Source organism: Ahaetulla prasina, chromosome 3, assembly GCF_028640845.1.
Source record: "Ahaetulla prasina isolate Xishuangbanna chromosome 3, ASM2864084v1, whole genome shotgun sequence".
NCBI lineage: Eukaryota > Metazoa > Chordata > Lepidosauria > Squamata > Colubridae > Ahaetulla > Ahaetulla prasina.
In genome coordinates, this window is record NC_080541.1 from 115,241,631 (window position 1) to 115,268,255 (window position 26,625).

General features: G+C 42.9%; 1 protein-coding gene across 11 annotated transcripts in view; it reads right to left on the minus strand.

The window, feature by feature from the left end:
- Positions 1-26,625, minus strand: part of PDE4DIP (phosphodiesterase 4D interacting protein) — a 473,453-nt gene that overhangs the window by 142,819 nt on the left and 304,009 nt on the right. For all 11 annotated transcript variants that reach the window (XR_009154308.1, XM_058176225.1, XM_058176217.1 and 8 more), the window contains one exon: positions 15,703-16,057. Coding sequence is in view for 10 of the 11 variants with exons in the window: in XM_058176225.1 (XP_058032208.1) it covers positions 15,703-16,057 (355 nt within the window). In the remaining variant the exon portion in view is untranslated. The remainder of the gene's footprint in view (positions 1-15,702; positions 16,058-26,625) is intronic.

A 26,625-nucleotide genomic window follows, 5' to 3' on the forward strand; every position in this document is an offset into this window, starting at 1 on the left:
TGAATTTGGGTTAAGTTAAAGTAATAAATTGGAATTTAGACTATATATAAAGGTAAAGGTTCCCCTTGCACATACGTGCTAAGTGTTTGAAGAGAGGTTTAAGGAGATGATGGATAATAATGAGAAAATAAGAGAAGAAATAAAAGAAAATAATAAAAAGATAAAAGAAGATATTTTGATGGCTTTTCAAGGTTTGGCAAATAGACTGGAGGGGTTGGAGGAGGAGGTGCAAGAAATAGTCCAGTCAAACCAGCAATTAGAAAATAAAATGGGAGGAATGCAAATAAAATTGGACAAAAATGAAGATCATGTGGTGGTGATGCAGTACAGGATGATGGAAGGAGCTCTGAGAATTAGGGGATTACAGGAAGAAAAAGGTGAAGATTTAAAATAAATTCTATCAGAAGCCCTGGCTGAATTTATTGAACTTGATCCACAAGCAGTCGCTTATCAAATTGATAAAATTTATAGTATTAATTCCTGGATTGCTAGGCAGAAGAAACTTCCTAGAGGCATTGTGGTTTACTTTTTGAAAAGGACAGTGAGAAATCAGATTTTGTAAGTTGCATACCAGAAAAAATTGAGAATAGCAGACCAGGAGCTGAAGGTTTTGAAAGAGATTCCTCCCAAGATGCTAAGGGATAGGAAAGACTTTATATTTTTTACACAAGAACTTAAAAAGTACCAGATTCAATTTAGATGGGAAGTTCCAGTTGGTTTGACAGTGTATTATCAAGGAAGAAGATATCGTATTGATACTGTGCTTAAGGCCAAAGACTTTCTTTCTACTGTGCTGAAAGTTGAAATAGAAGTAATAGAAAAAAGAATACAAGAGACCCAAATGGGTGTGGAAGCTGAGGTGATTCCAGTGATGTTACCATCTGAGGAACAACAACAAGAACAAAGAGTGATGAGGGGAGCCCTCAAGCATAAAGAAAAGGAGCAACAAACTCAAAGTAAAGCTCAGGATTCTGCTACAGAAGCGGTGGGAGGAGCAAGGCTGAAGATACGGGAGGAAGATCTTCAGCTGATTGTTCAAAAGCTTCAGGAGGCCAGTAATGGCAAATAAAATTCTGACTTGGAATGTTAATGGTTTGAACTGAGCTCAGAAGAGAAGAAAAATATTTCATTGTCTGAAACAATTTAGAAATGATGTGATTTGTCTACAAGAAACACATATTAAATCATCAGATCAAAAATACTTAATAAACTTAAAATTATGTAAATATTTTGCTGCTTCAGCTTTAGACAAGAAAAATGGTATACTGGTATATTTGAGAAAAGATATACCAGCCAAGTTAATAGAGGCAGATACTTACGGAAGATATATTGCCATTGAACTTATATTAGAAACAAAAAAGATTCTTTTGCTTGGCATATATGCACCCAATCAGCAACAAGAAAAATACTACAGAATGTTGTATGACAAGTTGATTCTATGGGATTATGGATCGTGCATTATATTAGGAGACTGGAATGGAATAATTGATACATGAAAGGACAAGAGAATTTCCTCTAAAAAGATACCTGCACATGCAATGCTCCCTAAGTCTTTCTTTGAGATGATAGAAGATTTTGAGTTGAGAGATTTATGGAGATTGCGGAGATTGTATGGAGGAAAGAGACATCGATCTTTTTCACGTATTGATTTTATATTAACTTCTAATGATTTGCTTTCTAGGGTAAAGAAAATTAAGATATTTTCAAGATGTTTATCTGATCATAGCCCTGTTTGGATGGAACTGCAATATGAAAAAGAAGGCAGAAGAACATGGAGATTAAATGAAAATTTGTTTAGATACCAGGATAATGTAAATCAATGTAAAAAGCAGATGAAAGAATTTTTTGATTATAATTTGAATAAGGGAACATCGATAGAAATGGTTTGGGATGCCAGTAAGGCCTTTATGAGAGGTATATTAATATATATTAATAATAGACAGAGAAATAAGCAATAAAGACAGCGTAGGTATCTAGAAGAGGAAATTTATAAGAAACAACAATTATTAATACATAATCCGTATGACAAAAAACTTAAGGATGCAATAAAGATATTACAGAGTCAATTTAACATGATAATGGCTGACCAAGTGGCAACAAATATACAATATGAATAGAATAGAAGAATAGAATAGAATTTTATTGGCCAAGTGTGATTGGACACACAAGGAATTTGTCTTGGTGCATATGCTCTCAGTGTACATAAAAGAAAAGATACGTTCATCAAGGTACAACATTTACAACACAATTGATGATCAATATATCAATATAAATCATAAGGATTGCCAGCAACAAGTTATAGTCATACAGTCATAAGTGGAAAGAGATTGGTGATGGGAACTATGAAACGATTAATAGTAGTGCAGATTCAGTAAATAGTCTGACAGTGTTGAGGGAATTATTTGTTTAGCAGAGTGATGGCCTTCGGGAAAAAACTGTTCTTGTGTCTAGTTGTTCTGGTGTGCAGTGCTCTATAGCATCGTTTTGAGGGTAGGAGTTGAAACAGTTTATGTCCAGGATGCGAGGGATCTGCAAATATTTTCATGGCTCTCTTCTTGATTCGTGCAGTATACAGGTCCTCAATGGAAGGCAAGTTGGTAGCAATTATTTTTTCTGCAGTTCTAATTATCCTCTGAAGTCTGTGTTTTTCTTGTTGGGTTGCAGAACCGAACCAGACAGTTATAGAGGTGCAAATGACAGACTCAATAATTCCTCTGTAGAACTGGATCAGCAGCTCCTTGGGCAGTTTGAGCTTACTGAGTTGGCGCAGAAGAACATTCTTTGTTGTCCTTTTTTAATGATGTTTTTGATGTTAGCTGTCCATTTGAGATCTTGCGATATGATAGAACCCAGAAATTTGAAGGTTTCTACTGTTGATACTGTGTTGTCTAGTATTGTGAGAGGTGGAAGTATGGAAGGGTTTTTCCTAAAATCTACCACCATTTCTACGGTTTTGAGTGTGTTCAGTTCCAGATTGTTTTGGTTGCACCACAAGGCTAGTCGTTCAACCTCTCGTCTATATGCGGATTCGTCATTGTCTAGAATGAGATCAATCACTGTTGTGTCATCTGTGAACTTCAGTAGCTTAACAGATGGATCATTGGAGATGCAGTCATTGGTATACAGAGAGAAGAGAAGTGGGGAGAGCACACAGCCTTGGGGGGCCCCTGTGCTAATTGTACAGCTACTTGATGTGATCTTGCTTAGCTTCACCTGCTGCTTCCTGTTTGTTAGAAAGCTTGTGATCCACTTACAAGTCTGTTCCGGTACCTGTAGCTGGTTTAGCTTAGTTAGAGAATGTCTGGAATGATGGTATTGAATGCTGAACTAAAGTCTACAAAAAGGACCCTTGCATAGGTCTTTGGAGACTCAAGATGTTGTAGGATGTAGTGCAGAGCCATATTAACAGCATCATCTGTTGATCTATTTGCTCGGTATGCAAATTGCAAGGGGTCTAAAAGCGGATTCGTGATGGTTTTCAGGTAGGAGAGCACTAGCCTTTCAAAGGTTTTCATGACTACAGATGTTAGAGCAACTGGTCTGTAGTCATTCAGTTCCTTGATGGTGGGCTTCTTCGCACTGGGATGATGGTAGAGCGTTTGAAGCAAGAAGGAACATAGCACATCTCTAGTGATTTATTGAAAATATGGGTGAAGATGGGGGCCAATTGGTCAGCACAGACTTTTAAGCAAGAAGGAGTTATCTTGTCTGGGCCTGGAGCTTTTCCTGGCTTTTGTCTGTGAAATAGGTCCTGCACTTCCTTTTCTGTGATCACTAGGGGTTGTGAACCCAATGAAATGGGGTCAGTTGTAGGAGGCTTGGCTGTTGTTGCTGTGTCTGAGATGGGGGTTGTGGAGATAGGTGGCTGTAGTTTCCTTTCAAACCTGCAGTAAAACTCATTCAGGTCATCTGCTAGTTGTTGATTACCTTCAGCATTGGAAGGAGGTTTGCCATAGCCGGTGATATTTTTAAGAGTTTTCCACATGTTTGCTGGTTCATTTGCTGAAAATTGATTCTTTAGCTTTTCAGAGTAGCTGAATATGCCAAACATAATACCTTTTGTAATGCAAATAGACTTGGTAGGTGGTTAGCATATACTTTAAGGAAAAAACAAAAACAACGTACTATAGAAAAAATAGAATATAAAGGTAAAGAGAGATATCAACAGGATATAATTAAGAAAGCTTTCTTAGAATATTATACAAATTTATATGCTAAAGATAAAATATTGAATATGGATATTGATAATTATTTGAAAGATTATAAGGTTAAAAATTTAACTCTAGAACAAAGGGAAGAATTGAATCGGCCTATAACTTCTGAATAAATTATTTTGGTAATTAAACAATTAAAAATGGGGAAAACTCCCGGTACGGATGGGCTTACAGCAAGTTATTATAGGAACCTACAGGATGAGATGTTAGGTTCACTTAAGGAATTATTTAATCAGATACAATTAGGAGGGGGAATTCCCCCTTCATGGAGAACTTCTTTTATTTCATTGATACCAAAAGAGGAACAGGATTGTTCTAAACCTGGGAATTATAGGCCAATTTCACTTTTAAATAATGATTATAAGATTTTTGTTAAAATAATAGCTAACAGATTAATGTTAGTTTTACAACGAAGAATTCATACTGATCAATCTGGATTTATAAAAGGGAGACAGATGAGGAATAATGTTAGGCAGATTGTTAACTCATTGGAATATTTAGCAAAGAAAATTTTTATTTCAGTAGCATTTACCTTTTTGGATGCAGAGAAAGCTTTTGATTGATTGCATTGGGATTTTTTATTTAAATTAATAGAAAAAATGCAATTTGGAGATGGTTTTGTAAGAATAATTAGGGCAATTTATGGAGAGCAAACAGCCCAGATAATAATTAATGGTAGCTTAACAGAAGCTTTTAAGATTGAAAAAGGAACAAGGCAAGGGTGTCCTTTATCACCATTATTGTTTATTTTAACTCTGGAGCCATTATTGGATAAAATACGAGAATCAAAGGAGACAGAGGGAATTAAAGTTAGACAACATGAATATAAACTGATAGCTTTTTATTTTTATTTTATTTATTTTTTCGTATTTATATACCGCCCAATCTCCCTAGGGACTCAGGGCGGTTCACAGGCAAATAAAAGATACATATAAATACAGAATAAAATATCCATTAAAAAACTTATTCCACATAGCCAAATGATTAAAAAGAACAATATATATAATAAAACCCATTTAAAACCTAAATTTAAAATCTAGTCCAGTCCTGCGCAGATGAATAAATGTGTTTTAAGCTCGCGGCGGAAGGTTCGGAGGTCCGGAAGTTGACGAAGTCCTGGGGGGAGTTCATTCCAGAGGGTGGGAGCCCCCACAGAGAAGGCCCTTCCCCTGGGTGTCGCCAAACGGCACTGCCTGGCTGACGGCACCCTGAGGAGTCCCTCTCTGTGAGAGCGCACGGGTCGGTGAGAGGTATTCGGTAGCAGCAGGCGGTCCCGTAAGTAGCCCAGAGTGTTGTGTCTTGCCCGCCCTCAGAGCAGCCGGGGCCTTCTTACCTGCTCCCGCACACTGAGGAATGTATGCCTCCCGGTCCCAGTCCTGGCTCCATGCCCACACAAACTGCAGAAGGAGAATCTCCCTGCCCCAGCCCTGACTCCATGCCCAGGCAAACGGAGCAGCTAGACCCCTCCCCCTCCTCCACAGCAGGTGAGCCTGAGGAGGGTTTACTCCCAAGAACAGCTGATTGGTGTGACCCTCGCATCAGAAGATTGGAGAGGCGGAGGCTACAGAGGGAAGGGAGGGGCAGGCCTTAATGAGTGCTGAGTCATGGTGCCACACCCCATGGCCTATATAAAGGAGCTACTTTCTGGCAGTCTCTGAGTCAGGCAAAAAGTCAAACTTATCTTGCTGAAGTCACTTACTGGTCTCCTGCCTGCTCTGAGGACTTTGCTAGGACTTTGGACAGAGCTGCAGAGGCACGCCTGATTCGGATTTCCCGGACCCAGCCGTCAGCGGAGGAGTGGGACACGACACAGCCCAATGCCATGGAGCGCTTTAAAGATAGTTACCAGAACCTTGAAACGCACCCGGAAGGCCACAGGTAGCCAGTGCAGTCTGCGCAGGAGAGGTGTCATATGGGAGCCACGAGGGGCTCCCTCTATCACCCGCGCAGCCGCATTCTGAACTAACTGAAGCCTCCGGGTGCCCTTCAAGGGGAGCCCCATATAGAGAGCATTGCAGTAATCCAGATGAGACATCACGAGAGCGTGAGTGACTGTGCATAGGGCATCCCGGTCTAGAAAGGGGCGCAACTGGCGAACCAGGCGAACCTGGTGAAAAGCTCTCCTGGAGACGGCCGTCAAATGATCTTCAAAAGACAGCCGTTCATCCAGGAGGACGCCCAAGTTGCGCACCCTCTCCATCGGGGCCGATGACTCGCCCCCAATAGTCAGCCGTGGACTCAGCTGACTATACCGGGATGCCGGCATCCACAGCCACTCTGTCTTGGAGGGATTGAGCTTGAGCCTGTTTCTCCCCATCCAGACCCATACGGCTTCCAGACACCGGGACAGCACTTCAATAGCTTCGTTGGGGTGGCCCGGTGTGGCCCAGTACAGCTGAGTGTCATCAGCGTACAGCTGGTACCTCACACCGAAGCCACTGATGATCTCACCCAGCGGCTTCATGTAGATGTTGAACAGAAGGGGTGAGAGAATCGACCCCTGTGGCACCCCACAAGTGAGGCGCCTCAGGGCCGACCTCTGCCCCCCCTGTCAACACCGTCTGCGACCGATCGGAGAGATAGGAGGAGAACCAAGATAAACGGTGCCTCCCACTCCTAATCCCTCCAACCGGTGCAGCAAGATACCATGGTCAATGGTATCAAAAGCCGCTGAGAGGTCTAATAGGACCAGGGCAGAGGAACAACCCCTATCCCTGGCCCTCCAGAGATCATCCACCAACGCGACCAAAGCCGTCTCAGTGCTGTATCCGGGCCGGAAACCGGACTGGAATGGGTCTAGATAGACAGTTTCATCCAGGTGCTGGGGAAACTGACATGCCACCACACTCTCTACAACCTTCGCCGCGAAGCGAAGGTTGGAGACCGGACGATAATTACCTAAAACAGCCGGGTCCAGGGAAGGCTTCTTGAGGAGGGGCCTCACCACCGCCTCTTTCAAGGCGGCCGGAAAGACTCCCTCCAACAAGGAAGCATTCGTAATTGCCTGGAGCCAGCCTCGTGTCACCTCCTGAGTGGCCAGTACCAACCAGGAGGGACACGGGTCCAGTAAACACGTGGTGGCATTCAACCTACCCAGCAACCTGTCCATGTCCTTGGGAACCACAGGGTCAAACTCATCCCAAACAATGTCACCAAGACCGCCCTCAGACACCCCATCTGGATCCCCGCAATTTTGGTCCAGACCGTCCCGAAGCTGAACAATTTTATCGTATAGATAACCGTTAAACTCCTCAGCACGTCCCTGCAACGGGTCATCCCGCTCCCCCTGTTGAAGGAGGGAACGAGTCATCCGAAACAGGGCGGCCGGGCGGTTATCTGCTGATGCAATGAGGGACGAGACGTAACCACGTCTCGCTTCCCTCGGTGCCACAAGGTAGGTCCTATTATAGGACCTAACTAGTGTCCGATCAGCCTCCGAACAACTGGACCTCCATGAACTCTCTAGGCGTCTTCTCCGGCGTTTCATCCCCCTCAGCTCCTCAGAGAACCAAGGAGCCGGTTGGGATCTGCGCCAGGTCAGAGGCCGCAAAGGCACGACACGGTCTAAAGCCCCAGCCACGGCCCGTTCCCAGTTCCTCAGCCGTGCCGTGAGCCAGACCCTCAGGAAATGGCCCAAGCTCCGTCTGGAACCTCTCCGGATCCATCAGGCGGCTGGGACGGAACCAACGTATTGGTTCCGTCTCCCTGCGGTGGTGAGTAGCGGTCAGAAAGTCTAGGCGAAGGAGAGAGTGATCTGACCATGACAAAGGTTCAGTGACTACATCCCTCAAGTCCAGATCCTTCAACCACTGACCAGAGACAAAAATCAGGTCCAGCGTGCCACCCCCAATGTGAGTAGGGCCATCGACTACTTGGGTCAGGTCCAAGGCCGTCATGGAAGCCATGAACTCCCGAGCTGCTGTCGATGATATGCCGGAAGATGGCAAGTTGAAATCCCCCATGACAATAAGTCTGGGGGTCTCCACTGCCACCCCAGCCAGCATCTCCAGGAGCTCGGGCAGGGCAGCTGTCACATAGCAAGGAGCCAGGTACGCGACAAACAAGCCCATCTGACACCTATGGCCCCACCTCACAAAGAGGGATTCACACCCGGCAATCTGAGGTACAGTGGTCTCCTTCGGCTCTAGACTCTCTCTAATAACCACCGCCACTCCCCCACCCCTACCCTGAGCCCTCGGCTGATGGAGTGCACGGAAACCCGGTGGGCACATTTCCACAAGGGGTACACCCCCTTCAGTGCCCAACCAGGTTTCCGTAACGCCTATAAGATCCGCGGCACCCCCCTGGATAAGATCATGTATTAGGGGGGCCTTATTGACCACGGACTGGGCGTTGCACAACATAAGCCGAAGGTCCAGGCTCTGAGGGTCTTGACCATCCGGGAAACGGGAGAAGGAAGGGGGATCAGGGCGCGCGATCGCCTGCAGACATCGAGCGCGCCCCCCCCAAAACGATACGATCCCCCCCTTCCGCCATATCTGCCCCTCCCACTTACCGTACAAATGGAACCACCCTCACCAAAAGGAACGCAATCCCCCCCTAACCACCAAACCTGTTAAATGACTGCCACGAGCGCACGCAAGGACTGGCTCCCCTCCCGACGGGCTACCCCCAACACCCACCCTAACCCTCCCACCCCTTAAAAACGCCCTATCTAAAAAACCCCAAAGGCTCTTTCTCTTCGCATGCCACCTCTGTGGGTCCCAAGACCCGTCATTGAGGCCGGCCCTAGGTAAAGAAACGGGCCATTCCTGCAAGGCGGGGGCACCTCGCAGGCGCAAGAGTTCCAAGGCTGAATATCGCATAAAGTACATAAATAGGAGATAGAGGCCGACGAGAGGTAGTACCGTCCAGGGTGGCAGAATATTAAATCAGGCTCATATGGATACCCATCATCCGACAACTCTTCAGATGGTGGCTGGCATAAAGATGGAAAAGATTGAAAAAATGGGCAGATAGAGTCTATGATGACAAAAGAACTACTACTCTGCCCGAAGCACAGTCCTAAAATCCATAGCATGAAAACGGTGGTAATTCTCCCTCCGTCAGCGGTGTCCACAGATGTTTCCAGGCAGGTCCTCCAATAGGTCATAAATCGGTCTCGAATGATCTTCCCGAGCAGTTCTAGCAAAACAGCCATGGCCAAAGAGTCTCAAATGGCCTGTGCCGAGTACAGATGACAATATAAGGTCCAGATGACAAACGTTGCAGATGACAAAGCAACTATTCCAGCACTGTAATGCAACTAATTATAATCCCGGGAAGAAGCAGGCCTAATTAGGCCAGGAAACCTCCACGCTCCCTCCACTGTCTCCACCTAGATAGTCCAGGGCTAAAAGCCTCTCCAGGCCAGCCACTTGCTCCTAGGTCACAGGTCCTATCCAGGTCTGCCCGTTCCACCGGGCCAGGCCTGACCACAGACCCGACCAGACACCTCCAAAGGGGGCGAGCCCGCTGGAAAATGCCGCTGGAAAATGCCGCCGATGAAACCGCGGCCAGGAGCACAGGTAGAAAGTCTCGGGCAGGAGCCATGGGGGGCCTAACACAGCCCTTCGCCCCCACACCAAAGCGGAAGTGGGAAATGGGAAGAGGCCGAAGCAGACAAGAAACCACTGGATGGAATTCAGGAGAGAAAGACAAGACTCCCCTTCAGCGAGAGATAAGCCGCGGCCTCGCCTCACGCCTCACGCCCAGGGAAATGGCCACCATCCGCAGTTCGCCCTCAACCCTCCGGTCTCGTTCTCGGCAGCCATGGTTCTGAGAAAGTCAACAGACCCCTCCCACAGCTGCTCGGGAGATGGCAAGTCCGACCGGGGGGGTGCAAACCTCTCCGCAAGCCTCCTGGGCGCTGCCATTCCTCCGGTAATCCCCGTCGGCGGCTCCGATCTCCTATCGGGCCGCCATCTTGCGCATGCGCAGAGCCTTGTAATTTTGCAGATGACTTGGTGATTACTTTAACAAATCCTATAAATTCAAGTATATCTCTGTTGGAAATAATTGATCGATATGGAAAGGTTTCAGGTTTTAAGGTAAATCAGCATAAAACAAAAGTGATAATAAAAAATATGACCAGACAACAGAAAGAAAAATTAGAGGAAATAACAGGATTTGAGATTGTAAAAAAGGTTAAATATTTAGGGGTTTATATTACACTATCAAATGTGAAAATGTATAAGAATAATTATGAGCTGTTTTGGCAAAAAGTTCAGAAGGATCTGATGGTCTGGGAAAAATTGCAGTTATCGTTGTTGGGGAGAATAGCTGCTATTAAAATGAATGTTTTACCTATATTTTTATTCCTCTTTCAGATGATACCAATAATTAAGAAAGATAAAAATTTGAGACGACTTCCGGTGTCCAGCGGCAACGGTCGTCTGGAAGGCTTCTCCTGCCTCCAGCGCCCGAATCCGGCCGCCGCCGAGGCCCTCAGGGGCCAGGTGTTCCGAAAAGGACACCTGCCGCACGGACGGCTCGCCAGGGGTCTCCCAGCCGACATACAGGACTGTGGGGACCGATGCTGGCGCGTCCTAGGCTCGGCGGGGTTTGGAGGCCACAGGCCACGGCCATTACTTTGGTCGTCGCCTGGGCCGCTGTGCCCGGTGACACCGGGGCATTGGATTTATAACTGCAGCAGCCTGGTGGTGAACAGGGAACGGAGAAGAATTGAGGAATGGAGAAGGGAAGGGGATATCGGTAAACGCGAGTGGAGTGCTCCGGAGTGCGGGGGGGTTTTTCTCCCCTGCGGTTGGAAGGAGCACGAGTCATTCTGGAGAGAGGAGAACTTAAAATAAGAAGATTACCGGTTTTGTGGAGCTCTGGAGAGAAGAGGTGATGGAGAAATTTAGGAGGGAGGGTTTGAGGCCCCCCCTCCCTCTGGGGAACAGTGGTGGAGTCCAGCTTCCGCCTTCACTATGAGAATCTTGATGACATCACTTCCCTTCGGCTTCCTGGTTGACTAACTGTACTCTGGACTCGTTGCTCCTGTGAGTGCCCCCTGGTGGATCCGGAGGAAATTACAAGGATACTGTGCCTGCCTGAGGTTTTTGTATTTTTTTTTGCAATGGCAAAAGGTCAGAGACCAACTGCTGGAGAGATGGAGAGAATTTTGGAAAAGTTATCTAATATGGACAAGAAATTGGATGATTTGCAAAGAGGCCAAACGGAAATAAGAGTAGAAATTGTGACTATCCAAAAGGATTTAAAGGATACTCAACAAGTCTCAGCAGAAAACAAGCAGAAAGTGGAAGGTTTGGAGGGTGAGATGCGGGCAGTGCAGAAAAGAGAGGAGACAGGCAATGCTGTGCTTGGACTACAGATGGATAAAATGTCTTATTTCCTTAGGTTTCAAAATTTGGAAGAAGTGGACCAAGAAGATTTGAGAGATGTTGTGACTAAATTGTTGGGAGAATTTCTTGGGAGAGGTGTTGATTTCATGAATTGGGATGTGGATCGAGTTTATAGAGTTAATTCACAATATGCACGCATGCAGTTCCCAGAGAGGTTCATGTCAAATTTGTGAGAAGAGAGACGAGAGATGAAATTCTTAGAAAACATAGGAGTGGGGCACTGATTTACAGGGGCAGGAGATAGCCATTCTGAGGCAGATTCCCAGACAGGTACGTGAAATGAGAAAGAAATATTACTTTTGTCAAGCAAATTGTACCAGAAGGGAGTGGGCTTCAGATGGCTGATGCCAGAGGGATTGATGATTTTCCGGGAGGGCATTACGAAAAAAATTAGTACAATTGCGGAGGCTACGGCCTACGTGGAGGAACACAAAGCCCTCCTGGAATCAGATGATCCAGGAATTGAAGAAGGGGAGGTTATAGACCATGGGGCGGAGGCGGCTGCCGCTGTTGCGGCCCTGGAGTTGGGTCAGGCTGAACCCAGAGTTCTGAGATCCAAAACTAGGAAGTGATAAAGATATTTGGGATTGTGTTGGTTTTCCTTATTCTCTTTTGTACGATATTCTGTTTATTCTTGACCCTTCTTTATTACGTATTTAAGATTTGTAAACTTAGCTACTTCGTGTCACCTGCTTGCCATATGGCTGTTGTATGTGTTAAAAAATTTGAGTAAAATTCTTATTTTGGATAAGAAAAATGAAAATTTACCATACCTGATATGTATTTGTATAAACCTTTTTTGACCAATAAAAACTTTTTGAATAAAAAGAAAGATAAAAATTTGGAGGAATGGCAGACTGGAATTAATAAATTTATATGGGAAGGTAAAAAAGCCAGGGTTAAAATGAAAATAATTCAAGACTCACAGGAAAGGGAAGGCTTAAAAATGCCTAATTTTAAATTTTACTATGAAGCAGCTGATCTCTCTGCAATAAGTGATTGGTTTAATCTAATGGAGGAAAGAATTTTGAATATAGAAGGTTATGATTTATTATATGGATGGCATGCATATTTAATTTATGATTAAAAAAATGGATAAGGCTTTTAAGAATCATGTGTTAAGAATTGCTCTCTTGCATGTCTGGAAGAAATATTTTTATAAATTAAATTATAAGGTTCCTATGTGGGCAAGTCCTAGACATACAATAGAGAATATAAATTTAGAACAGAATCAGGAAATGATTACATATAAAGAACTTTTATATACTGAAAGAGGTAGTTTGCAATTAAAATCCTTGCACGTATTAAAAGAAGAAGGGAAAAATTATACTTGGTTTCAATACGGGCAATTACGTGCTAGATGGAAGGAAGATCAGAAAATTGGTATAGTGCAGAATGAGGAAAATTTGGTAAAGCAAATTAGAAATCAATCTCAGGAGCATATAAAGAGATTGTATAATGTGTTACTTGAAATAGATTCTGAAAGGGATTTGGTAAAGGACTGTATGATAAAGTGGGCACAAAATTTTCAGGAGCCAATATTATTGGAAACTTGGGAAAAAATTTGGGTTAGAAATGTTAAATTTACGCAGGCACAGAATTTAAGGGAAAATTTTTATAAAATGTTTTATAGATGGCATTTAGATCCTAAGAAACTATCGTGTATGTATCCAGATATGCAAGCAAAATGTTGGAGATGTAATTGTGTTGACGCTACATATTTTCATATTTGGTGGACTTGTACGAATATTAAGGCTTTTGGATAAAAATTTAGAGGATTCTACAAAATGTTCTGAAAAAGAATATAAAGTTCCTGCCACAATTTTTTCTGCTGGGAATTATCACGGACTGTACAGTAATTGAGACTAAACTGATTTTAAATCTAATAACAGTGGCAAGATTATTGATAGGACAGTACTGGAAGAAAAAAGAAGTACCCACAATGGAAGAATGGATATTGAAAGTTGCCAATTTGGCTGAGATGGCAAAAATCTCAGCCTTTTTGAAAGACAATACGCAAGAAAGATACTTAAATGAACAGAAAAAATGGATTGACTATATCCAAAACAGATATCAGACTAAGAGTTATCAGACTGCCTTTGAATGATTAGGATGTATTATTTCTGATAGTTTTGGGGGAGGTTAGGAATTGATGAGAATTGTAGGAGTATAATTGAGTTAGGAGGGAAAATTTTTTAGCATATGTTTGTTTTATTTTTAACTATACCTTGTGTTTGTTCTGGGAAGTCGGGGGGGGGGAGGGGGGTGGGGGGGAAAGGGGGGAAGCTTTGTAAAACTTTTTCAATTAAAAAAAAATACTATAAAATCTGGAACAAAGTGTACCAATGGTTGGAAAGGAGAAAATGAGTTGTTTAACAGATTAACAGAGTTGGAAGGCACCTTATAGGTCATCTAGTCCAACCCCCAAGCTGGAACAAAAAATATTTAGGGTTTGTAGAATTGATACTGGATAATATTTAGACAAATATGTAAATGAGGACAAGGGATATGTATATAAGAACAAAATAGCAATGTATGTTAAATAGTAATTATATTTGTTGTTATGTTAAAAATATGTATGGATATGACAAGACCAGGATGGTCACACTGTGGCCAATGTTTTTAATGTTTATTTAATAAAAAACTTTTAAAAAACCAGCTGAAACAATGTCTCACATTTCATCAAGACTATTTAATACCAACAGCACCCTTTGAGATTCAGGAATCTTCATTCCACGCTGTTCCAATTCAATAAATAAAGTCTGCATGTGCAGCAAATGGTTCTCCACATTCTGTTGTTGCAACCTGGCTCTGTATAATTGTCTTGATAATTGTACAATATTGCATGCTGATGCACTCACATGCACACTTCCTTCAGCCAAACCTCCTTTGCAGTTTTTAAATCAGCTATATTCAAGATTTGTTCATTTTCTAAATTTAAGATGATGCAGGCCAGTGCCTTATCATCCTGCCTTTGATCTGTTGCTGCTAATGGTGCCTGGGGTGAATTAATAACAATATCCCAGAGCTCCTTAGCCTTCAGGAAACATTCCATTTTTGCAGCCCAAATAATATAATTCTTCTGCCCCAAATGAGCAGAGAGCTCTCCTCGAAATCAACAGCCATCCTGCAAGCTTTCTCTACCTTGTTTTGTTTTTTTTACTTCTTTAACACAGGCAGTCCTTCAGTTTAATTATAGTTCAGTCTTACTGTGTCTGGTGTGCTCTGGGCCCATAACCTGTAAGAGTTTGCAGCAATCCAACCATCACACTAGTAAATAATTCAGCAGGATTCATTTATATAAGAAACTTCTTTATATACAGCAGAAGCCAGAACTTCAGGAACCCTTATATACTGACAGTATGTTGTGGACCCACATCAGCCAAAGAATTATGGCTGGCAGATTTTAGGAAGAGAGCCTTTTCTGCCATTGCCTCTGCCTGGTGGAACACGCTCTCACCAGAGGTGAGGCAGGTCCCCACTCTTCCAGCCTTCTGGAAAGCTATAAAAACATGGCTCTGTGCCCTTAACATAACATAACATAACATCAGAGTTGGAAGGGACCTTGGAGGCCTTCTAGTCCAACCCCCTGCCCAGGCAGGAAACCCTACACCATCTCAGTCAGATGGTTATCCAACATTTTCTTAAAAATTGCTTGGAGTGTGCAGATGAATTTGCAACTGTGTTGGTCCTGAAAGCAAGCATACATACATACATACATACATACATACATACATACATACATACATGCATACATACATACATATATAAACACACACACACGCACGGTATACAGAACTTGGTAAATAAGCAAAGGTAGTTTTGATCACTATTCAAATCGCCTTCCCCACAATCCGCCATATTTCCATGGCTATTGAGCATGATTAATTTTCACTGACTATTTGAGATTTTTTACCACCATAATTTACTTCTCTATGATAGAAAACAGTAATCTCAGTTTTGGACTATGAGTAGCAGCTGGAACCTAATTCACAGAGGACAAAGTTTAGACTTTTCTAATATAGATGACCAAAGAATAGTATGACCCATAGGTGAATAGGCATTATTAATTAATGATGGCAGGTGTTGGTTTAATCAATTTCTTTAAACTCTGATCATACCTGGATTTCTTCTGGGCTGCCCATAATTTGATTGGATGGGCAGTGCAAAAAAGGTGAATGGTCACGGATAGCTTGGCAAGTGTACTGCTCTTGCTCATTTATCAGAGCTGCATTAGCTGTCCTCTGGTGAATGATCGTGCCTTTGTGTCCTTGGTTTTTCAGAGTCAATTGTTCTTTAAGGAGGCCAATCACAATCTCTGAAGTGTGCAGTTTCTCTTGCAGTTTCTTGATACTTTGCCTTAAGTCCTCTTTATCTTCCTTTTCATCCTCTTTCTCCCAAACTTCTGATAACTTTGCTTCTCCAATTTGTTCTTTGAGTTCTGCATTCTCTAGACATAGACTAAGCAGGGCCTTCCTGTTGAAATACAGAGATTAACATTCAGAATGAAATATTATTTAACACCCACCTGGTGGTTATTCAGCCTATAGACACTTCTTCAGTTATCGCTTCCCCACTAATGACCAAAAAAGTATTTTGAGACTCCATCAGTTTGAAGATTGTTTTAGTCAAAAAGAATTTTTCAGTAACACATTGCCTGCCTGTAGAATGTCACCAGTTAGAAACCTGACAGAAATAAACTTATTTGTTCTTAATTATTATTTTTATTTCCTTGAGCAATGTACATGCTTCTTAAAAAAAGAAGAGTTAAAAAGAAAAACTCAGCTGAAAAGTGGGTAAATTGGGAAAAGAAAAATAGTAAATAAACAACAAAAAGAAGTCATTTCTGCCAGACTGCAAACAAGTGATCTTCTATAAGTCAGACAACTATTATATGCACTGTGCTATTGAAATCCCTATGTCATAATACAGTTGGTCCTCAACTCACAATAGTTTATTTAGTGACTGTTCAAAATTACATCACTGAAAAAAGTTACTAATAACCATTTTTCACATGACCTTTATAGCATCCCGATGGTCATGTGTAGTGGTGGGATTCAAATAATTTAACAACTGGTTTTCTGCCCTAATGACCGGCTGGGTAGGCATGGCTGGATGGTCATGTGACTGGGTGGGCATGACACAGGACTTGTGCGGTGCTAAGGCAGGACTTCCCTGAGACCCTTCTCACTCTCATTTTACAGGTAAGCCTCCAGCTACAAATGTATTAGAGCCTACCAATTACATTTGTAACCTGGGGATACATTTGATTGAATCACATTAAATGAATGTGATCACTCCCTGTTTTCCCCAATGCATTTGTTAATTGAATGCACAGGTCTTTAAATGCACATGAGGTATCTCAGGCTGGGGAACAGCATGTGAGGCCTAGTGCTGGAGCAGACCATCCAAGGCCTCCCCCAATCCACTGAAATACCTCATATTCCCCTGGGATTTGCACAATTGCTTCCCATTTCCCATGGATTACTTACTTACTTCTTTGTTTTTTGCTATAAAGGTATAATTTTTATTAATATCTATTCTGTTAATATAACTAAATATGCCATTATATACTTGAAGCATTGTGAAATGCAATCTGATCAGAAACAAGAAATTTGACAATTTCTAATGTACAATGTTTGATAGTAGCATTATAAAAAGACTTTTCTATGAAATGTTTAAATGTTCAGAATTTTTAAAGCTGGTAATCTTATGCCAAAAATGGCTAAAATGAACTCCTAAGTTTGAAAGATGTGGTACTGGGAAGGCATTTTAAATGCTGGAATTATTTACTTACAAAACTTATTTTACTTTTATAACTGTTTTATAACCAAAATGAGGATGGACAATGGACTAGTAAATTGAAATTTAAGTGGAGAGTGCCACCTGCTGATGAAAAGAAAAATTACAAATCTGGGAATACCAATGAAGAACAGTGAAAACGCCCATTGGATTACTTTTAGCTATAACTACTATATTTCAAATATGAAAATGAGGAAGCTATGCAATTAAAGAGACACTTGAAGATTGAATCTGTAAAGGGAACATAAAGTAGACATGGTATTTGACCGGTTCGGACTGGTTTGGGCAAACCAGTGGCAGCAATTTGAATTGGTTTGCTGAACCACTAAATATCATCTCTGGTTGGCCCCACCCACGCTCGCCTGGTTACCCGCTCACCGCTTGCCATGCACCCCAGCCCTATATATGTTGCCTTTGCCACGCAGCCCAGCTAATTGCCTTGCCAGTTACCTCTGCGCCTCGGCCACTCTCCTCAGCTCACCAAAGGTAAGCATGCTGCCTGCTCATCCTTTGCCTTGGGTTGGGGGCCAGGGCCCATGGATGTGCCATTCCCCGAGCTTCCGTCTGCTCGCCATCGGCCTCAGCCAGGGTGGGAAACGAGTCATTCCCTGGCTCCAGGCTTGCCCTGGAGCCTTGTACCTTGTTCACCTACCTTCCATTCTGGTTGCCTTGGTGAGGGGGAACATGGTGTGACTCAGCCATCTTTCACGGGAAGCCTCCAGCCACCGGTCATTTTCAGCTGCCTTTTGAGTGGCTCCACTGCGATGCCATCCCTCCAGCAGAGCAGGCCATTCTCCTTGCCAGGTCCAGTCGTGAGTGGCACTGGCAGGCAATAGAGTGTGCATGCCTGGCTGGCATGAAGAACGGGGCAGCGATGGTGGCGATGGTCATAGGACAAGTCCTGTGACAAGTCCTGTGACAATTGCCATCGTCGCTGCCCTGTTTGTGCCAGCCAGGCACGCGCACCCCATTGCCTGCCAGTGCCACTCATGGCCGGACGTGGCCAGGAGAACAGCCTGCTGTGCTGGAGGGACGGCATCAAAGCAGATATGCTCGGAAGACAGCCGCTGCAGTCTTTAAGGTACTTTGACATGGGGGGGAGGCGGGTACCATGAAGGGACAGGCCACAGGGGCTGCCTTCTGAGCAGCAAAGGGAGGCAGAAAAGTTTGGCTTCTCTCTGCCACAGCATTCAATGTGGCTGCTTCTCTCCTCCTTCTTGGCCTAATACACATAGAGCAAACACGAGAAGGAGGCAAGAAACAGCCAGGTTGAATACTAGAAGACTTGGCTGAACTTTTCTGTTGGCTCTGTGGGTGTGGCTTGGTAGGGTGGTGCCGCTCCACCTTGCCATGAGTGATGTTGAGATGGCCATGCCCACTCAGTCACCTGAACCCCACCTCCACCACCAAGCCATGCCTACCAAGCCATACCTATAGAACTGGTACTGGAAAAAATTGAATCCCACCACTGACGTAAAGAGTTTTTTTATAACCTCAGGGATTACTTAAATGGAACTGATTGTTAACCAGTGGGACATAAAGAACTGGGACTAGTGCACTCCTTGAAGGGTAATTTAAAGACTGAATACATAGTTCTTGGACTGCTGGATAAAAATGATTTTTTAAAACATAAAACAAGAAATGAGTGGAATTGTGAAGGACATGGATTTACTTTTTCAAAATACAAAAGACTTCATGGAGAAAGGATTTAAGGAGATTATGGAAAAAATGGAAAATACCATACGAGGGATGATGAGCAAAGACCAAGACGTCTCGGAAAGGGAGGAGTCAACAGAAGAAACAAAGAAGGAAAAAGACAAAGAGGAGAAAATAATGAAAATAATAGTGATTGATGAATTAAACCGGGAGGAAAACATATTAAGAGAGTGGGAAGATATGCTTAAAAGGAAGATAGGGGCCTGGATAGAAATTTTAGAAATTAGGTGGTGGAAGAGGGTAGAGGTGGGAGGAATACCTAGATTAAACTTCCAAGAAGCAGACATACACAGAGACAAAGATTCGGGAGGCAAGTAAATTCGGGAGGTAAGTAAAAAAACAAGCATAACAATTAAAGTAGTGAAGCGTGCAAGGGATGATGGATAGATGATTTTTTGTTGTTGTTTTTATTTACTTTTCCTTTCTTCTATCTTTCTTTTAAAGCATAGCAATTAAAATATCAAAGCGGGCAAGAGATGATGGATGGATGATTTCTCTTTTTTGTTGTTCTGAGTTGCTTTTCCTTTTCTCTCTCTCTCTTTTCCTTTTTTCCTCTTCTTTTTTAGATAGGTGACTGTAATGTATTTAAACTTTAGGGGGGAAGTTTGGGCAGGAACAGAGCACGTTGCTGATTGGTTGAAGCCTCAGCCAAAAGAGTATTTAAAGAGGGGTTTCTGCCTGTTGTTTTTGCTGGGGATCACTATAAACTAAAGAGCTGTTGTCACTCACTTGTCTCCTGCCTCTTTATTGCCCAAACCTAACAGTGACCTTATTAGAAATTAGATAGGAAAGAAAGAGAAAGTCTCTTAATAAAGGGTGATATGATTAAAAGTTAGAATACGTTATAGAAACAAGAGAAGGGGGAATATTAGTGTATACATTTTTATATCATAAAATGAAAGTAATAACAAGTGAAAACATGGAATAATTGAACAATGGTAGACTATAACTTAATACAAGTGTGTATTATTATTAGAAATACATAAGCGGATGGAATGTAATGATTATGATTAACCTGATTGGTTTTGTTTGTATTAGAATGTATGACACCCAGGTGCCAACTGTTCATGCATTGATTTGATATCTTTATAAAAAATAAAAAACTTGGGAAAAATGGCTAAAATGATATAAATACCTTTGAAACATTGAATTCTGTGACATGGATTTCAAGAACTACAAGAAGACAAAACTGCAAGGTTTCTCACAGACTCTCAAGCAAATATAAAAACTTGCTGGACTTGTTATTATTCCCCCTTATATTGGAAGCTGTTCTTCTGCTAATGGAAGAAGCTATCTGTTAACATAGGTACCTTCTAAAATTTTAGCAAATATTTTGGAAACAGTAATAGCTGTATTTTAAAGTAATTGTACTAGCTTTTTATGGTGGTAATAAGATCACTTTAGAGACCATTCATTCTATAGCTGTAGGGATTTTGGTCCCTTAGGAATTCTGTTGCCTTTTTTTCTGCTTCCTTTATGTTGTTCTAAATAGACAAATTATTAAGAAAAATCAGTTAAGGAGTAGAACTTTAGAGGATGGTGAGAGAGGAATTACTTTGAAGAAACAGATTGATTCTCACTGTACAATTTGGGACAAAAATCAAGGGATGGACATAAATGATTTAGTTGCAAATCAGGGACATTTTTAACACATAGTTCTTTTATATTTTTAAACAGAAACTTAATAGGTTACATTTATGCTAACTTAATTACATTTACTTCCCACTGAAAATAATGGAAATATTAATTGTGCCATTTACTTTATTACTTACTTTTTGAAGATCTTACTTTTTTGAAGATCTCCAAAGGTCCAGAAGAGGCTGACCAACTGGCAGAGAAGCCAACGTATTTTATTCAGATGATAGTGAAGCTGTAAGAACGTGAAAACTAAGGAAAACATTTTCACCAGCTTCTGAGTAAAAGACTTTGGCTGGGGCCATGTGGCCAGCAGGTCTAGGCCTGGACTGGGCCACAGCAGTCTCCTGCTTCAGTGGTTGAAGCAGCAGCAGCAGCCAATCAAAGGGGAGGCTTCGATGTCATATCCCTCTTCACCCAAGTGCCAATTAAAGAAGCCTTAACAGCCATCCAAAACAAATATAACCCCCCCACAAGCACATCCTAGATCTGACCAATCACTGCCTATCCAACACATACTTCATCTATAACGGACAAAAATACAAACAAACAGAAGGAGCACCCATGGGATCACCCCTCTCACCTGTCATTGCAAACCTCTACATGGAACACTTTGAAACCCAAGCTCTAGAAAAATCTGACCACAAACCTAAACTCTGGCTCAGATACGTAGATGACATCTTCATAATCTGGCCACACAAGAAAGAAAAACTGGACAACTTCCTCATACACCTCAACAGCCTACACCCCAAAATACAATTAACCAAGGAAACAGAAGACTGTTCCTGGATGTCTTAGTCTACAGAAAATCCAATGGCTCCCTAGGACACTCCATCTACCAGAAGAAAACACACACAAACCGCTACCTGCATGCACTCTCACACCACCACCCAGCACAGATCAACTCCGTAGCCAAGACACTCATCTCCAGAGCAAAATGCTTAGTGACGAACAACACCTAAAAACTGAACTACACACTCTACTAACGTACTAACATCCAATGGATTCCAAAGAAATAAGATTACCAAACTAATCCATAAAGAAACCCCCACTAAAATCCAATACAGAGAACAAGAAAATAGCAAAGCCCTCCTCCCATATATAAAAGGCACCACAGACAGAATCAGCAAGATCCTCCACAAACACAACATCAAGACAGCATTCTGCACAAACCGAAAAATATCCATCATCCTAAGAAACCCTAAAGACAAAATTGAGTTAGAAAATCAAGGAGTATATGAAATCCCATGCACCACCTGGAGCACCACATACTGTACATCAGACAAACCAACAGAAGAATAAGTGCATGCATTGAAGAATATAAGAACTCAGTCAGAAAAGAGGAATCAACTTCTTCCCTGGTCCAACACCTTAAAGCCACAGGACATAAAATTGACTTGAAAAATACCAGAACTATTGCCAAAACTGAACATTTTAACAACAAAATAATCAGAGAAGCCATCGAGATAGAAAGACGCCCACACAGCATGAATAAACGAGATGATACCTCCCGCCTACCAGCCATTTGGAAACCCACCCTTATCGACAAACGAGTCCCTAACATGAAGAATGACCCAAGACCCACACTCACGATGCCACACAGCATGTCACCACCACACATCCACGCGGAAAGCAGACTGAAACCCACACCAATGATGAAGCACGACCACGGACCAGAAGCCAGATCACAGCTGCATCATTAGCCATTTCAAAGCTCTCCAATCCATACATGCAGCAGACTGACACCCACCATGAAGATGTAGCATGACCACAAACGCGAAGCCAAACAACAGCAATGCAGCTAACAAACTCAAATCCCCCTGCAACTCAGACTAACCTGAGCACAACCAACCCCCCCCCCAAACAGAACACACACCCAGACAATCAGAGCACAGCCAACCCCACTATCCAACCAGAGTACAGCCAAACCCCCAACCAATCAGAACACACCACCACCCAATCAAAACACGGCCAAGCTCCCAACCAATCAGTTCAAACCCCCACTAGCAGTTAAAAGGAAGAAACAGCTACGATCACACATTGCTCCTAGAAGCACGAAGCTGTAAACACCAGCCTGAAGATGGCGAATGAGACTTTGTCGAAACGTCGCCAAGACACTTCCAATTTTACGCGAATAAGGACCTACATATAAACACCCGCAAAAACCTCAGAAAACATATATATATATATATATATATATATATATATATATATATATATATATATATATATATATATATATATATATCTTTGTTGTTCGGGTTTTCTCCCGTGTAAAATTGGAAGTGTCTTGGCGACGTTTGACAATCTTAAATCATCTTCAAACTTCAACTTTCGCTTCTGGGAGCAATGTTTTGCTCCCAGAAGCTCCCAGAAGCACGAAGCTGAAGCCTGAAGATGACGAATGAGACTTAAACGCCGCCAAGACACTTCCAATTTTACGCGGGAGAAAACCCAAATAACCAAAGACCTACATACAAACACCCGCAAAAACCTCAGAAAACATATATATACATATGTATATACATATACATATACATATATATATATATATATATATATATATATTATAGTATATATAGTATATAATACTATAAAACACTATACCTGTTGAAACTATCACTAATAAGTAATTATACAATTTTAGACATTTCAACTGAGAAGGGGGAGTTAAAACAGAAGCAAGACTTAGAAAAACAAGGGATTGAGACTGATTGGTACTCAAGATTGCAAATACAATCATGATATGGGTTTTAATATGGGTTTTATGTCGGTCTATGACCATTTTAATTGATTCGGCCTACTAAATATTTGTTTTTAACTTTTGTTTTAAATTTGTTATTTGTATTTTGTGTTTTAATATGGCTGTAAACCGCTCTGAGTCCTTCGGGAGAAGGGCAGTATAGAAATTAAATTTTAAATAAATAAATAAATAAATAAATATGATAAAGACTTGAAACAATATGGTTTTAATTTGGGGGAATCAGAGGTTTTTTGTTTTTTTTATTTGAATTTATATCCCGCCCTTCTCCGAAGACTCAGGGCGGCTTACATTATGTTAAGCAATAGTCTTCATCCATTTGTATCTTATATACAAAGTCAACTTTTATTGCCCCCAACAATCTGGGTCCTCATTTTACCTACCTTATAAAGGATGGAAGGCTGAGCCTGGTGGGACTTGAACTTGCAGTAAGTGCAAGCAGCTGTGTTAATAACAGACTACTTAGTCTGTTGAGCCACCAGAAGCCCCTAGTTGTTGAGTTGGATTAGATATTGACTGGAAAGGATGAAAAAATGATTAAAAATTGTATAATTACTTATTGCAAGTTAGATTAGAAGATGAAGATGTAAAAGAGACAATGATAACTTGGGTGATAAAGTTTTGGTTATGCAATAGAATTAGAGAAATGGCAACAATTATGGGAAAGGAATTATAAATTGACAATGGCAACAGCATATAAGGAAAACTTATATAAAATGGCACATAGATGGCACATTCCACCAGAAAGGCTAGCAAAAATGTTTAAAGATAAATTAGCTAAATGCTGGAAATACTCAAATTTGCCAGGGTCATATTATCATATGTGGTGGATATGTATAGAAGAAGAAAAAAATTGGTTTAGAATACAGACATGGTTAAAGGAAATGCTACAAAAATCTATAGAATTAAAGCCAGAAATTTTCTTATTGGGTATTTTGCCAGAAAGATACAGCAAAGAAGAAATGTATTTAATTATTCACTTAATAACAACAGCAAGACTTGTATTTGCGCAAAATTGGAAGTTAGAGAGAATCCCATCAGAAAGCGAAGTAATAAAAAAGATCTTAGACTGTGCGGAAATGAATAAATTAACTTTAAGAATAAAAGATAAAGAGGAATCGGTGTATTACAAGACATGGAGAAGATTTTATGTATGGTTAGAAAGGAGACAGAAATAAAAGACAACGTTAACAATGTTAATAAATGGAAAATAAGTGAGAAAAACGGTTATAGAAATAGAAACCCAGATATGGCGGAAGGGGGGGATCGTATCGGTTTAGGGGGGCACGCGCTCGATGTTTGCAGGCGATCGCGTGCCCCGATCCCTCTGACTTCTCCCGTTCCCCAGATGGTCAAGACCCTCAGAGCCTGGGCCTTCGGCTTATGTTATGCAACGCACGGTCCGTGGCCAATAAGGCCCCCCTAATACATGATCTTATTCAGGGGGGCGCCGCGGATCTTATAGGCGTTACGGAGACCTGGTTGGGCACTGAAGGGGGCGTGCCCCTGGTCAAAATGTGCCCACTGGGCTTCCGTGCATTTCATCAGCCGAGGGCCCAGGGTAGGGGTGGCGGGGTGGCGGTTGTTATTAAAGAGAGTCTAGAGCCGAGGGAGACCACTGTACCTCAGATTGCCGGGTGTGAATCCCTCTTTGTGAGATGGGTTCATAGGTGTCAGATGGGCTTGCTGGTCGCGTACCTGGCTCCTTGCTGCGTGACAGCTGCCCTGCCCGAGCTCCTGGAGGTGCTTGCTGGGGTGGCAGTGGAGACCCCCAGACTTTTAGTCATGGGGGACTTTAACTTGCCATCTGCCGGCTCGTCATCAACAGTGGCTCGGGAGTTCATGGCTTCCATGACGGCCTTGGACCTGACTCAAGTAGTCGATGGCCCCACTCACATCGGGGGAGGCACACTGGACCTGATTTTTATCTCTGGTCAGTGGTTGAAGGATCTGGACTTGAGAGATATAGTCACAGAACCTTTGTCATGGTCAGATCACTCTCCTTCGCCTAGACTTTCTGACACTACTCAACACTGCAGGGAGACGGAACCACTACGTTGGTACCGTCCCAGGCGCCTGATGGACCGGAGAGGTTCCGGACAGAGCTTGGGCCATTTCAGGGTCTGGCTCACGGCACGGCAGAGGAACTATCGCAGCCTGGGAACGGGCTGCGGCTGGGGCTTTAGACCGTGTCGTGCCTCTGTCCTGATGGCGCAGATCCCAACTGGCTCCTTGGTTCTCCGAGGAGCTGAGAGATAAAACGCCGGAGAAGGCGCCTAGAGAGTTCCTGGAGGTCCAGCCGTTCAGAGCTGATCGGACACTAGTTAGATCCTATACTAGGACCTACCTAGTGGCACTGAGGGAAGCGAGGCGTTACTCGCCTCCTCCCTCATTGCGACAGATAACCGCCCAGCCGCCCTGTTTCAGGTGACCCGTTCCTCCTTCACCAGGGGAGCGGATGACCCGTTGAAGGGACGTGCTGAGGAGTTTAACGGTTATCTATACGATAAAATCGTTCAGCTTCGGGACGGTCTGGACCAAAATTGCGGCGATTCAGACGGGGCGTCTGAGGGCAGTCTTGGTGATATTGTCTGGGATGAGTTTGACCCTGTGGCTTCCGAGGACATGGACAGGCTGTTGGGTAGATTGAATGCCACCACGTGTTTACTGGACCCGTGCCCCTCCTGGTTGGTGCTGGCCACTCAGGAGGTGACACGAGGCTGGCTCCAGGCGATTACGAGCTTCCTTGTTGGAGGAGTCTTTCCGCCACCTTGAAAGAGGCGGTGGTGAGGCCCTCCTCAAGAAGCCTTCCTGGACCCGCTGTTTTAGGTAATTATCGTCCGGTCTCCAACCCGCGGCGAAGGTTGTAGAGAGTATGGTGGCATATCAGTTTCCCCTGCACCTGGATGAAACTGTCTATCTAGAACCGTTCCAGTCCGGTTTCCGGCCCGGTTACAGCACTGAGACGGCTTTGGTCGCGTTGGTGGATGATCTCTGGAGGGCCAGGGATAAGGGTTGTTCCTCTGCCCTGGTCCTATTAGACCTCTCAGCGGCTTTTGATACCATCGACCATGGTATCCTGCTGCGCCGGTTGGAGGGATTGGGAGTGAGAGGCACCGTTTATCGGTGG